This window comes from Sinohyriopsis cumingii, chromosome 18, assembly GCF_028554795.1.
Source record: "Sinohyriopsis cumingii isolate HCF-2022 chromosome 18, ASM2855479v2, whole genome shotgun sequence".
Classification (NCBI taxonomy): domain Eukaryota; kingdom Metazoa; phylum Mollusca; class Bivalvia; order Unionida; family Unionidae; genus Sinohyriopsis; species Sinohyriopsis cumingii.
The window spans coordinates 48464379-48480513 of record NC_142978.1 but is presented as its reverse complement, the minus strand read 5'-3'; the positions used below and the strand labels follow the sequence as shown (position 1 = coordinate 48480513).

Genomic DNA, 16135 nt, shown 5'->3' with positions numbered 1-16135 from the left:
CAGGACCAGTAGCATGTTCACGATACTGGTCCTATGGACCTGCAGGATATTTTGGTGAGTTTCACACATTGATGACAGCAACAGCAACAACAATTATGAATGTTGCTGAAATAAACAGTTGTTTACAGTTTCTCTAAGCTAGTTATAAAAAAGATGAAATAGAAATTAAACATGCAGCTTTAAAAGCAGAATATGAATTATAGGGATTTACAAATTTTATAACTGTCAGCTTGCCCATGGCCCATGGAAAAATTGAACTTACCTTCGAAAAATGTGAGCTTGCCTAAAACAAATGTCCCATGACGAGGAAACAAATAAGACAAAATAATATATTAAAAAAACTCGTATTTACTCTTACTTTGGCTTTAACTTTGCTGGTTCATTAAAAACATATGCCAATAATTAAAGTTATCAAAGATGTGTAAATAAGACGTGTTAATAGATATGTACGTAACAAATGGCTAGAATGCAGATACAAATAAAAAAGCAAAACCAGACATATACATAGACAGAGAAATGGATAGTAGAAAAGGTTTTCAAAATAACTAGATTTTAAGTAGTGTGTGTGTGTGTGAGAGAGAGAGAGAGAGAGAGAGAGAGAGAGGGAGAGAGATGGTTAAAGACCTTGAACTGAAACATTAAACAACCAATAACAATATTCTAGCCATTGTAACTTTCTTGCGCGTTTTAAAGCACCACATTGGTTATTTTTCTTTCAACCAGGCTCGTTAGAGCTAGAAACTTCTCACGCTTCCTTTTATTGCCCAGACTCATCTCATCAACGAATGCCTGACTGTTTGTAATGATTTATTTATTATCTGGGAAAAGATTGTATCCATTTCCTTAACAATTATCATCTAGTCGCCTTGAAATCAGCAACATGCATCAATGTATTTGACACGCCAACTTTTGAGATTGAAAACACATATTTTTATAAATTTGTTTGTTTGTCTAGCAGTAAGTATATATCAGTCTGCTGTAATTATCATGTCAAAAACTGGTCATAAATACCACTTGTGGGTTCTACATTTTCAGTACAATGATCATCCTTGGGACAAAATCCTCCTGGTGGTTAATTGTTATGCATGAGTGCCTTTTATTTCCAAACACCTGTCAGAAATCTGATGAGTTAGATTATTATTTGACTGACTGTTTAGAACTGGCAAGCTCAAAAACTTAGGACCTGAAAGTTGGCAGAACCGGAAACATACAAATAACGGTATTACAACTAAAATGTAACTGGCAACTTAAAATATAAATATCTATTTCTTATTTGTCAAAAGTAGCTTCAAAAACATAAATATTCACATTATTTGGGCAAGGAAATGACAGGATCGTGACACTGACTCAAATATGGACATAGATAAAATGAACTGTCACCATTTATGTAATACAAAAATGTGGTACAAATAAACACTAAAACAGTATTGATACCATAGTGCACAATATTATTCACTAAAGCAATACCTTCCACTAAAGTTGAAGGATGAGTTGCCAAATAGGTGGGGGATTTGGGGGGGGGGCCAACTGGGATACAGGTTTCGTTTTAAAGTAGCCAGGTGTAAAGATAAAATAGTCAGGTAAATCACCCAGCTCCCAGCTGATAAGGCCAGCCCTGCTACTGTGCACTACCTTGTTCATTTCATGTGTATACTGAAGTGCACTTCAGGCTTAAACACAGGGCGTTGGAAGTTTACTTTGGTGTAAAGTTTAGTTCAAACGTATTTGGTCGGGTAACACCACCATCTTCATGTTCTAAAGACAATTGCATTTCCTGATCTCGGTGAAAAGAGCTCGGAGTCCACTATTAAATAATGAATATACTAATTCCTTTTCTACATCATCCGATGTATACTTATAATATCAAATAGTACAACCTATGACTTGTGTACAGCTTCATTTGTGTTTACTTAATATTGTGTATGTACATGCACTGACTAGGTGGTTTTCGTGACTGTAATGGAATCTTCAGAAACAACATCTATGGTATCATGGAATTATTTTTGCATAGGAGCACATACATACTCTTTATCTGTGAAAAGTGTATCTTTCTCCATTGTGTGATACATGAATTTCTTTATCTTTTTAAGAGACATTCAGGCTATCTATATTTGTTAGTTTATTACTGTGACATTTGTATTCCTTGCACTCATTTGCAGGAAATCACGAGAAACAGGTTTATATATTGATTCATATGTTACACCACAGATAGTCATAAGACTGCAGATAACTACCAAATGCTATCATTAAAAAAATATATAAATTACTGCTTTTTCTCACATGATGCACCATGCCGATACGAAGCTACCAACCAATCATTACAGTTGGGGGGAAGGGGTGTGGGAAAAGAGGGAAAGTTTCCAAATTAGTCATTATAAAAAAATATTACAAACTATTTTCCCTGCAATGTATATTAATATAACAAGAAACATGATATTACTACTAGTACAACTAGTACTGCTACTACTACCACTAATAATAATAATAATAATAATAATGATAATAATAATAAATACTTTATCTGATGAGGGTAACTCAGTATAATATAATATTCTCCTCATGATGAACAAGAAAGTGTAAATACAGGACAAACAAAGTTAAAAATAACAAAGCATGCTTAAATGCATTCAGTATCACAACACAAAGTGCATAGGAAATGCATTAGCAGAATAAATTGGAGTACATGTATATCCCTATTTGCTATGGAAACTGCCTTTCAAGATAGAAGTCATATGTTTTTTGTTTTCAACACATATAGATTTGCTTCTGAACAAATCGTTTTTGGGAGGTCATTCTATCGAACAGTATCAAGGACCTAAACTGAGATCAGTTAAAAATGACCATTGCAAAGCACTATTTCCAAAATCAAATACATTTTAAACATCAGTGATCATTTGGAATTAATCTCAATTTAGGCTTTTGGTACTGTTTATGAAAATATATTCTATTTTGTCCAGCTTTATTGATTTCTTTTTGTAAACCATTCAGGTTTCTGAGCGTGTTTCACTCGTTTTGTTTTTAAAGGATTATGTTGATCTAAAACAGAGTTCATAATGATGTACCTGGTTTCACATTCTTCAGTGAGGTCTTTGTAAAGCTGGAATAATTTTACCCAATTTTCTCATGACAATTAGCAAATAAAGAAAAAGTCTGAAGTCAACCAAACAGAATGAGAGCAGAGTTCACTGTCAGCAGACAGAAAAATGGAACTTGTCTTTCTTTAAAGCAGTCACAGAAGCAAACACATACGTATGGACAGAGAGAAAGACTAACAGATTGTTTGTTAAATACCTTAATGATCTGCCCATCATCTGGATACTCTGCCAGAATGGTTTGCAATTGTTTTATCAAAGGAGGTTGTTCCATAGAAGAAAACTCCTCGATATCCGAGTCTGAATCGTCCTCTGCTGTCAAATACATAAATAAATTCTTGATATCAGACGAGAAATCTCAATTCACTTCGTTGTTGTTCTACCTTATAGTAATTTTTGATGTTCGTATTGATAACCAATCATGTGATAAAATATGAGTGAAATTTTCCCTATTTTCATCCAATTTAGATAATTCATTTTATCTCAAGCTGTCATAACACAGCAGACCTCCACTTTAATGTTGTTCAGGGTAACCTTACAAGTGTACTGCCTTGTAGTTGAGTTTGTGTTGTACTGAGGTAATAATAATAATAATAATAATAACAATAACAATAATAATAGTTATTATTATTATTATTATTATTATTATTATTATTATTATTTGTAACAATATTATTAGTAGAATAATAGTAGCTTTGGTATTAGTGATGGATAAAAGTTGGATGAATTTAAAAACGAAGGAATCAAAACATTTATGACTGCTGTCTCTTTTGGTGAAGAGAAACAAAACAGAGAGATTCATACCCATATTTAGTGCTGGTTCCTGTATTTATTTAGAGTGTCAATATATGTTAGGTTATACCCATCATCAAATACATGGTGAACACTGGAAAGAAAACAAAACAAAAATTAACAACTTCAAACTTGTGAATATAACTCCGTGTCAATGCAGTATCAACCAGTTTTTTTTTTAAATTAAAAGATAATTTAAGTACAAATTTTGACACGTGTAATACTGTTAAATAGAAGCATACAAAAGATAATTTTGTTAAACTAGGTCAGAAATTTTATTTTTTAATTAATTTATTTCTAACAAAGTCAATATATTACCGTTATTGCAATTACTTATTTTTGTGGCAAAAACGGGTACCATACCCAGATAGGTTCTTTTATTTGTAGCGGTAAGAGCCAATTTTGGCACATTGATTAAGCTAAAATAAAATTATAATTTTATAATTTGGACAAAATGTTTTCTATAACAAGTGTTACATATTACAATTATATTAATTGTTGAATATACTTCATAAGTTTTGAGCAGATTAGTTTAAGACAAATGATCAAGTTTAGTTTGCTTTACAACAATCTGAAGAAAAAAATACAGTTTATTAATCCAGGCAATGGCAAGGTTTTGAGGATCTGTTAAGATCATTACTTGCGTTATATATATATATATATATATATATATATATATATATATATATATATATATATATATATATATATATATATATATATATATATATATAGTTATGTGTTTAGGCTCTAATAAACAGGAACAAGAAAAGGGTTAAGACAAAAAACTTAACAAATAATTCATTTCCCTAGAAAAACAAGGTCAAAATGGAAACAAAGAACTTACGATTTTAAGAATCAAATCCAAAAATAATCCAAGAATTATAAATTATTAGTCCTAGTAATAAAATGTTATAATAAATTTGAGTTCGAGTCCCGAAAAAAAAATCAAAAATGGAAGGCAATGCCGTATAACACTGAAGTGTTAACAGTTCTTTTTTCAACCACAGAAAATAATTCGGTGTTTGAATTCCAAATAAAATTTAAATAATTGTCTTTGTCCAAGATTTCTGTATGAGCACTTAATATTCCTAGGGAGAAAAATTAATCTCTTAGAATCCAAATAATTTGAAGAAAAATATATAATTTAACTCCAACTGGCCACAACAGAAAAAAACACCTTTCGGTGTCAAAGGTAAAAAGCCCAACTGGCTGGTTCATTTCAAGAAAAAGATTATACAGTCCAAGTAAAACGCAAAATAGATACCCGTATGAGGGTCGCGTGATCACTTTCTAGAAATAGATCGAAGCTTCAAATGCTCAAAATTACCTACTCCCGGTCAGCCTCGATTTCACTCTTATCATTCGCACGTTATGAATGATTAATAATTTTAAAAAAAGTTGTTTACTTGATTTTCAATCAAGGCCAAGAGCTAGGTCAGCTTTTAGATATAAAGTTGCATTATTAGGTCAAACTAATTTCTGGAAAATGTCAAATTCCAGTAAACTTTAACATGTAATGTAATAAAAAAAAAGTTAAAACTAACAGACAAACAATTAAATTAAATCAAATATATATATATATATATATATATATATATATATATATATATATATATATATATATATATATATATATATATATATATATATATATATATATATATATATATATATATATATATAACAAAGCTGTGTAGCAGAGAGAGAGAAGCAATGTCACCGGAACCTTTGGATCCACAAGCTTTCGAATTGTATTTTCTCGCTTGTCTAAATAACACTTTAGTTTGAGGCTTGGGATACCGCACCAATATTAGCAGTTGAAAAGATATTAAAATTATTCAGTGTGAAACATGCACAAAACTTTGATTACTGAAACAGTAATGACAAAAGTGAACAAGTATCATTAAATGTTTTGGGGTGTCTTTTCTAGGCAGTAATAAATTTAAAGTCATATCGGTTATATAGGCGTCCAGAACTGACCATTTCGGTAATGAGTCTTATTATTTATGATTTGATCACACATACCTTTTAATGGTCTTTACCATGTGTACTCGCTTACAAGACAAGTCCAACTGCAAAATGCACTGGCAGATCTCGGTCTGTGCAGTTTAGGAGTAATCAATAGAACAAACAACATAGACCCTGATCTGCATGAGCATTATGCTACTGCGGATCAGGATCTCTGTTGTATGCATTTTGACTTTACTTATAAGCGAGTACAGACGGTATTCACTTTATCATCCATGTTTCTTTGGAAGATCATTATTTACACACCCCGAGAAATACATACAGTAAAGTTAATGTTAAATGACTTTAACATTTTTAGGCGAGGTCAACATAACTGTGTGATCCATTACAAACCAGACTTAATGTTGTGTTATGAACCCACAATGAAAGCAGCGCGTCTTGAAAACACATTCATACTATCCTGTTATTTTTTATGATAGACCCGATGTCATCTTTTCTTGACTCGGTTTAGCACCTGGCCACCATCGTAAAAGAGTCGATAGTGATCAATAATTTTCGTTTAGATTTTTTTATGACATTTAAGGTGCGGAGAATGCAACAATCAAGATTAAATTGGGTTAACTATTACAGTATTTAACTTTGGTTAAAACTAGTATAGCATTAAATTTTAGAGAAACTATTATTATTGAATTTAATTGAGCAAAAGAGTCCTACATAAACACATTAACATGCGCATTAGGACGTACCGAACCGATGTACCTCCAGTTCACATGAATAAGGCCAATAAAATATTTTAATTTAATTTAACATAGTATATGAATGTAATCACCTTTACTGTGTCAAAATTTACAAAACATTCGTTGTAATACAAGACAATAATTATAGGTTACTGCATTGTATGGAAAAATATGAACTCGTTTTGTCGGATGGATATACTGTACTCCCATGTGTCGTTCAAAAATGAGCACATAATACAATTGCTTATTCGTTACAATAGAAAACTAGAAGAGACTACTCATGACGTCATTAACTCCGCCCATGACTGTAAATTATCAGAGGACTTCAAAGAACAATTTAAATAACATAACGATTTTGTTAACCCCAACCTTGGTCAATTAAATTATCGGGCACATTATAGTTACTGGAAATAGACAACATTAAGATGCAATACGCAGTACTTAGGATGAATTAAAGTTACTTAAATTGTCCCCGATCGTGTAAAATGGAATGAAAGACATTGGCGAACACAATCAGCATGCGGAAAATACAAATCGAATTGATGAAAATCAAGAAATACAGTCCCACCCACTTTTATCGACATCACATACGTCGACAAGCCGCCTATGTCGACGAAAATACAAAGTCCCGGTCATGTGGTCTATTATTACTACCAAATATGTTATGCTTATTTCGAGTCGAGATAAAAAATAAAATAAAACTACATGTCGACAGAATCCCTCGGTCCCAGCCTGAACAAATTCTTTGTTTTCTTATCGTTTTATGTCGACAAGAGGCCAGTTCCAGTTCTTACTTCCCTCTACAATTGTTTGATGTTGCTGCCAGGTTTTAATGCTGTCATCGCATCAACAAATGGGCATATGTTTGGTTCTCGGAAGTTGGTTTTCCGGCGATTTTGAAAGTAAATGAAGGCTTCATCAAAAGTAGTCGACACCAAACTTATACAAAAACGATGAAATCTGATTGATTTTTGCATCTTCCTAAGTTAACAGTGACCGGAATAATTTATTGTGCCAATGCAAGTTTCATTTTCTGCTGGAACAAATATAAACTGCTTACGATGGCTACCAACGGTAGCTTTTCGTCGGTGAAAATAACAAAATCAGGAGTGGAAATAAAAAAACCCCACTGAAATGGTCAAAGAGAGCAGATGTACAGAAGTGGACGAACCATTTGTCACAAATTTTGTTTTAGAGCATGAAAATGTGAACACCAAACACGAGACATTGGGATACATACAACTACTAGAAGAATGTCTTGAGAACATCATTGTGTCAAGATTTTTCCTTTCAATTCGTCAGGATGATGAAAGTGAATACGAGCCGACAACATAGAGAGGTAAAAAGGGCATACATATTGACTTATAACACACAATTGAATTTAAAGACTAATGTATGAGCTAATAAAATCACGCATAGCGCAACTGATATACATTCAATTTGTTAAAACGTAAATGAAATTTTGAATGAGTGCAAGAATGAATAACTAATTACCGACAAAAATTTAATGTAATGAACAAGAATTTTGTTCATAGTTTTAAAAGGTAAATTGCCTTATAAATTAAAGAACTTGACTGATAAAGTAAATTAGACCCTCGCCAACATGGATGACAAATGATTAAAAAAACAGAGAGAGAGAGAGAGAGAGAGAGATTTTACCCTAGGTACAAGGCTTTTTATAATTAATTATTATTTATATAGGTTTGATGGGAAGTTTGGAACGATATCTGAGATGAAACAGATACAATTGCAGCTTGGTTTATGGCCCTGAATTTTTATCAAGCAAGAGAGACCCAAAGAAGTAAACAGAAAGATGTGAAGATTTGAAGAAGAAAGGACAAGAAAACAAACCCAAAACTGCTGATGCCGTAACTGATGATGACATAAAAGAAACTGTATGAATACTCGCTTTTTGGCCTCAGCACACCATCAAGTTGATTGAACACATTATGATTTAATAATACTTTGGGGTACGGGGAGAAGAACACAGACACATAAAGTGGGGAGACATATTATCAAAGCAAGATTGCGAACTTAAACTAGAATATTTAGGGTCTAACGAGAGACAGACGAAAACGAGGAGAGTGGAGGACATAAAAAAACACAAGAAATGAAAAACCAAGGATGTACGCTAACCTTCTTTTTCCAGATAGATGTCTGGTAACTATCTAGAAATGTTTTATGAACAAACGTCCAAGTGATTTTTGTAACTCTGACCATCCATTTTACATTACCCCTGTATCTTACGTGCATGCATCTGGGCTAAATGAGCAATCGTTTTTACGTGCACGAGTTGGTGCCCGAAAGCTTACCTCGCTAATGAAAAAAAAAATGGCTATGAAAGTAAACGTGCCCGATTTGGCTTCTAAACGCATTACAAACTCTAGCGTGAGAAAATTTCTTTAGAAAATAATGTTCCAGACACTCAGGCTATACACATCACTGGCCACAAAAATTCCAACTCTCTCAACAGCTACAGAAAACTTAGTAATAGCCAGAAATGTGTTATGTCAATGGTGAAATCCAAGACTATCCGAATGCAAAACGACATTGCCAGACGGCACTTGTCCAGATGTCTAAATCGGCGAACAATTAATGCATTTTCTCCATTACGTCACAAACAGAACGAAGTGTGTCGAGCTGTTCTTTTTTTCTGTGAAAATTGAACTATTCTTGATTACGACTGCTTATGTTGGAAATTAGCAGACGCAATTAAGATAAACTAGCAGTGTTTGAACTACCGATGGGTGCAGACTGGTGTATTCCCTTGTGTTATATTGGTAGAACTCCAATCCCTTGATTCATGGACGGATATTCCAAATTTTCTTTGTAAGGAACCCTTGTGCTATAGACGACTATTGGTATTTCAGTATCTTCATACTGCAGAGGTGTATACGCCTCACATCAGTTTAAAAAAAAAACAATACAAGCCCCAAACGTCTAATTCATAAATATATACATATCTTTAATTACTGAACAATATTTTTTGAAAAAGTCACATCATAGCCTTAAGACATGTGATGGGCCAAGTTAAGAAACTTTCCCCTGCCAACTATATGTACATACCGCCGATCGATCGTAACATTGCACATTCGGGTACCCTGATTCATCGGTTAAAAACGACAACCATTGTACCCGGATAAACATCGATCCGCCATTTCCACCAGTGCATTAAAACAACAACGGATGTAATTCTTCGCCATTGAAAATTATAGTCTTAACTACTTTCGTTCACCTGCGCGAATATGGTGGCGGAAGGAGACAATGTCACAATCGAACAATCTCGGCCTTTTGTTGGAGCATACATGGTGAACTCTGCCAGAGGCGAATCACCAAACACATCAGCTTGATGAGTATTCCTACAAATACCTTTGAGGTTATTTCAAGACCTCACGGAAATGTCCGAACGATTTCCGATCGACCACCCATATGTATTCAGATCTGTTTCTCAGAACTGAATTTTTCCATTGTGTCCAAATCCTAATAAATACATATATTAATCTAAAATAGCGTCAAAGATGAATTCGTTGTGAAGTTCTCATTGAAAGTTATCTTGAATTGTTTTTTGATTGGCTGGACCGTAAACAAAGCAATGTGCAATGAGTCAAATATTTCATTTCCGGATCAGCGTTAACGCTTCATTTTGCACTCTGTACTGTCGCCGAAATACACAAATAACCACAGCGTATGCTTATGTTCTAAAGAGTAACTAATTACAACACGATGAATGCCAGAATAGTCGGGGACTACATTCGACGGTTCTAGACCGAAAGTAATAATTGTGACCAGAGTCCATAAGTGAAAGTATTACTGTGGAACAGTCTGCAACCTGGAGGTCAATCAATAGACTAGTTTCACGTATGTCGTACATCTAAATACAATTATGAGCGATAACTACATAGCTGCTGGGAACCAGGCATGGTCGGATTTAAGGGCCTTATAAATAATGTCTGGTAGAAATAGTCCAGATAGATCCGAATGGCGTTATGTATATTTAATTTGTATTAGAAGTGTACCATGGTCCAGAAAGAAGTACGTCTTACATAAGGGGAAGACAGGCAAGCCAAAACTGTCAGCATGAGAAAAAAATGGGATTTGGTACTCTAGAAAGGTGCGAGGTCCAGAAAACTGTCTTGGAGCGACATCTTGAGAGTTTATGCGCAGAGAATCCGCTTCCTCTTATGCTCAGTGTATCCATAAACTAACAAATCTATAAACATAGGAAATAAATGATGACCCAAACTGTAAAATTCTGTGGGAGACTTGCAGATTTTGAGCACATGCTGTCATCCTGCAATGTGTCTCGAACTGACGATCGTTTTCGTTTGTGCCAAGACCAAGTGCTTGCTGAGATTGCTGCCAGTATGGCTATAGCCAGGAGAAACAAATCAGCAATTGAAAAATGGCTCAAACTTCATCAGCTTTATGAGAAGCGGTGAGTTACAAAACAAAAGACTGGACAAAGAGGCACCTTGACGACAGCGCAGGATTGGGAAATGCAGGCAGATGTAAATGGACAGCTGAAATTACCACGAGACAACTGTAACACCAGCTTCAGACCTGTTACTGGACTGTGATGAGAAGTTAAAGTTTATGTTTGATTTTAAATGTTAGCGAGTTTTGTAGCACCGTCTAGCTTCTTATATTTTGAGTCACGTGATTCCGCTTGAGTATATATATACGTGACAACTGTGGCTGCAGTGGTGGTGTGTTATGAAGAGGTATTGTTTGAAGACGTCCCCTTGCAATTAAAAAAGTATAACCACATAGCCGGGGCAAGCACATTCAGTCAAAGTTGGCTGAACAGGAAATGGCCGGGCTGGGGAATCTAAGAAGAGTAGGGACTAGGTCTTTCGTCGACCAAAACACAGGCGGTACAAGGCTCATGCAAGAAGGAAGACCCATAGAACATCATAGTCGGCGACCCAGGTCGACCACTCGGCGACTTACTGGACGACACAGTCAGTGACACAGTCGGCAACCCAGACAGACGACAATCCAGTCGACGACTCAGAGACTCAGTCGCCGACATAGTTGACGACCAAGAAAGACGACCCAGTCGACAACTCAGCAAACCCAGTCGGCGACCCAGAAGGACGACCCATTGGGCGACTCACCGACCAAGTCGGCGACCCAGAAGATGATCCAGTCGACGACCTAGCGACTCAGTCGATGACGTTCTGATCAGCATTCAGGTGCTATTGACGTGAAGAATGATGGTAATATAGGATATACCCTGGCTGTTCTCCTAACTTTTAACTACTGGTTCTCTCGATGCCATTTTGGACGATTCTTGCCCAGTCAGTGGTTATTGTCATCTAGAAATGAGTGAATACCTTATAATCAATGCACACGTGTTCAGCCTTTCCGCAGCCTATTTAAATGTACGATAGTCAAGGATTAACATTTCAATTTTCGATAGGGGCTGGGTGAGCTGGAATTTTCTTTCGAACCGGGATATTTTTGTTTTTTTAAATAACTTTGGATTTTATGGGCGCTTTTATATTAATCGGAGTTTAAATATTTGGTTCAAGATATATGACATCCAGGCAGTTTTTTGGAAAAATACCCCAAAGCCCCCAAATAAATGGTCGGTTTCTTATTAACTTTGAAAGAACTGGTTTAGTAATGGCTATTTCACGCGCATGTAACTATCTCACTTTGTTCGATCTGCAGATACGGAACTACTTTAAACCAACTCACTTTTAATTTTAAAGTAAATTAAGAGACTTAATTAAAACTATTTAATTCTTCATAAGGAATAAAATCCCGTTACGTGTAGCAGATCGTAGCCTGCGAGCAGATCTTAGCCTGCGTATATGATCCTGATGGGAATTCGGCACAATAGTGGGCAACAGAACATTAATACAAATCCCACAGAATTTATTGAGATTCGTTCTTTAAGACTACTACTACTACTAATAATAATAATAATAATACCTATATGATTATGATTATATAAACGAGATTAATAATTGTCCACAGGGAAAGGTTCACTAAACGTGTTAGTTATGAAAATGTTTCACTGTAAAACGTTCTTGGCGTTTGTTTATTAAAAATAAAAGCCAGTTCCATGGGTCCTAGGTTATTCTATTCCATCCTGAATTATAACATATTTAGAAATGAGAGAGAGAGAGAGAGAGATTACCTTTCAACGTCCAGTGCACCTACTAACAGGGTGTACAAAGGCTAAGCCTGTCAGTCTTTTTATAGACCTTATCAATGGGCTTCGATTGACTTATCGAAGTCAAATCGAAAGCACATATCATGTTAAACAAACAAACCGGTTGGGTTATGCTGTAATCGTGCCAGTAATTGAAATAGATAAAGCATTAAGCAGACGTTTGCAAATTTAATTTAACTGGTAGTTTAGATCACATCAGTGCATGAAAGGTTTATATGCAGGCTACTGGAGCAATGTGTTTTCCTGAAACGGACACCTCGATGGTGTGATTTGGGTACTCAAGCCTATTCTAGAAACTGACACTCAGACCACTAATAGGCCCCACGTGTTTATGTATTAAAAACAACAATAACAAAGGATTGGTAGTTATGCTAATTTCTGATAAATCATAAATCATAAACGTAAAACCAATTCAAACACTCGGTTTTGACAACGATTCAACAGTATACCCCACACAAAAAGGCCGTCCCCCTTCCACCCCCGATTTCCCTTCTAAACATGTTTGGCCAACATCCGTAAAACGTAATAGCTGACCACTACTTCTTTGCCCACATCCCCCGAAAATAATTATCCGGGCGTCCCTGAATATGCTTTCTTGTTAATTACACGAGAGTGATACTTTCAGTTCGTTTAATGTTCTAATCTAAGTGATCCCGTATACATTAGAACGAACTGAACTCGAAGAGTTTGGTTTCTTATTGCAGTCAGTGCGTCTGACTCGTATTACAAGGGTTGTCTTTGTTTGTCCTTGGACACGTCACTTAGGTCCCATTTCGCCGGCAAGAAAATAAACAGAACAAAATTGAATGTAGTTACATACATTTTCAAGGGTATCGGTGGTGATATGGTTTAGGTGCTTGCTTCTGGATTGGAAGGTCATGATTTCGAGTTCCGGTAGAACCAAGCGTTCAGATTTTTACTGTCCCTATTTCATGAGCACCAATCATTTTTCATCATCATCACTGTGAATGACCGAAATACTGTCGACTGGCCGTAAAACCCATTATCCATGTATCCAACCAAATTAATTTTTACATCGTGAGAATTTAAACCCCAGTCCTTATGAAAATAGGACATGGTTTGAAGTTAGTGGTTTTAATATGATCTATATTACTACATTCAAAAATAGACAAAAAGGAGGTACTAAATATACATTAGAGGTTTCACAAGAATTTGATCAAGGTCACAATTTGAAATTTTCGTTGTAAGAGGCTAAAATAGTAATGAATAATTGCAATGCATGACAAAAGTCACTGTACTGCACGTTTTAAACAAGTCTGGACAGGAACTTAAAGGTGGCATTGAAGTTTAAAAGTATTAATTATCGACCGCGTAATAGTAATGCAATTTTTTCATTGTTTTCAAGTTATCTATCGCGTGCTTTATTGTGGCTTTATAAGTATATAAGGCCTACCTTTGTTCTGCTGACTTCACTTTTCACCTCGACAAACACGCGATAGTATCTAAACGTCATTACTATCCGAAGTAAAAAATTATTGGACTGTCTGGGAAAAGAACCCCAACCTCTGGCTCACAAGTCTGGCATTGTACCAATGGGGTTAAGGGGGCTGTTGTTAACTTTTACGATTTTATTTAATGTTATAGTAATATTAAAATTCAGAATTTATTTCAGGTTTAAAAACAACGAAATATATAGAATAAGGGCCATTTTCTGCCACCTCTTCAAATTGCTTCGTATGATTTATTTTATAACTGTGAGGAAGTTTGACTTAATTACTGCAATAAGTTTTATGTTGCCTTGGAAACTGTGTGTTAAGAAAATATCAAAGAAGAAATACACATTTTTTCATCTTTTCTAGTATTTCTTACTGATACTGTCTATCCGTACACGATTCACTAAATTTAAAATTACATTATTTATTTTGATTTTTTTTTCTGGTATAAAGTTGCATGAAACAAGGTTCTAACTTGTTAAAATATTATTAAAAATATACTCGAGTATCTGATGATGATCAAATTTAACTTACAAGTCAACCTGCAGCCGTTGTGACAATAAGACACTCACTGATGACATCAAACACTGTGCTCTTGAACTTTGTTTAGTATTGATGACTGATATTGATTGATTACAAGGCATAGAGGCTTTTGAGATCTTTTATTCATTGAACATATTAGTGTTCGCCCTTTTCTTTCTGGAAATTAAAGATGTTATTTCGCACTTGTTTTCTTTAATTTCGTAGCAACAGGCACACATGCGCGCGCACACACACGCGCCCTAAGCCGAAAGAGCAATTCAACACCAGATTGAGTCATGTGGATTTACTTGTCTTCCTTGTTCAATATACATGCCTAGTTTTAAAGCGGGTATCTTGAAAATTCCTGTTGATCGATGTCATAAATCGCGCTTCCTTATTCACGAAGGAATGTTATCTCATACTGATGATCCTTCTATATCTCAAATCGTTTGCACCCTTATAAAGGTGCTCGCACACGAAAATAAGACAAGAAAGAAACACTGGCTTTACCCTAAATATTGTTTTATATTTAATCTTGAATACATAAGGTCACAATAATTTATAATTTTATAAATTGTATCTTAAAAGCTCTATTTAGTGGAACAGTCTAACATTAAAAATATTAATCAATAAACCTAGAAAAGAAAATAGTACATGCTGTATTACGCAGCCATGATTTAGTTTCAGATTTAGAGTTAAAATGAATTTATTGGTTTGCAACTTTACTTAAAACTGCCAATTATGACGATTCATCCAAGTATAATATCTGCGTTTGTTGTTTTGAATTTCTTGCCTAACAAGTTAGGAAAACACGGGAAGTAGTCTTCTTTGCTTCAATATTGTCCCTCTTTTACAAGAAAAACAACCCATTTTGATTCCGCTTTAATGTGGAACATTACAATGACTCTAAGTCTGGTCGATAAAATAAAATGAAACAAGCACTAGTATCCCAATACATGTAGTTTTTTGAACCCCAGATGCCATTTTTGCCAGGCGACAATTAAAACATCGGTAAATGTTTTACTTCAGAACCGATATACGCAATCTATATAACTTGAGAGATAAATACCGTACATTAAGGATACAGTTGAATTTTTGGTTTGCAGGAAGAATTTGCACTTAAGGTCTGATAATAACTAAAGATGTATAAGCCTCAATTCTATTATGAAGAGTGTATAACATTACGAATGTCCAACCCCACACTCTTTTCATGGAGTCGACGCTATTAAAACATTCTTAACTAAGTGGACCAAACTTTAATGCTTGCCATTAAAAAAAATCCCAGTCTTCATTTTATACATGATTCCACCTTTGAACTTAAAACCTTTTGAAACTAGGTGTTAAATAGTTCATATCACCTTTGTGTTATTGCTACTGAGAATG

The 16135-nt window shown here is 34.8% G+C and overlaps 2 protein-coding genes across 2 annotated transcripts in view; both read right to left on the bottom strand.

The window, feature by feature from the left end:
* Nucleotides 1-3900, bottom strand: part of LOC149776581 (sacsin-like) — a 36948-nt gene extending 33048 nt beyond the window's left edge. The window contains exons 1-2 of the mRNA XM_089941319.1: nt 3897-3900; nt 3292-3407 (exon numbers count right to left, since the gene is read on the bottom strand). Coding sequence (XP_089797445.1) covers nt 3292-3407; nt 3897-3900 — 120 coding nt within the window. The remainder of the gene's footprint in view (nt 1-3291; nt 3408-3896) is intronic.
* A 2-nt stretch (nt 3901-3902) lies between these two features.
* Nucleotides 3903-16135, bottom strand: part of LOC149776580 (sacsin-like) — a 118873-nt gene continuing 106640 nt past the window's right edge. Inside the window, exon 7 of the mRNA XM_089941318.1 lies at nt 3903-3978. Coding sequence (XP_089797444.1) covers nt 3903-3978 — 76 coding nt within the window. The remainder of the gene's footprint in view (nt 3979-16135) is intronic.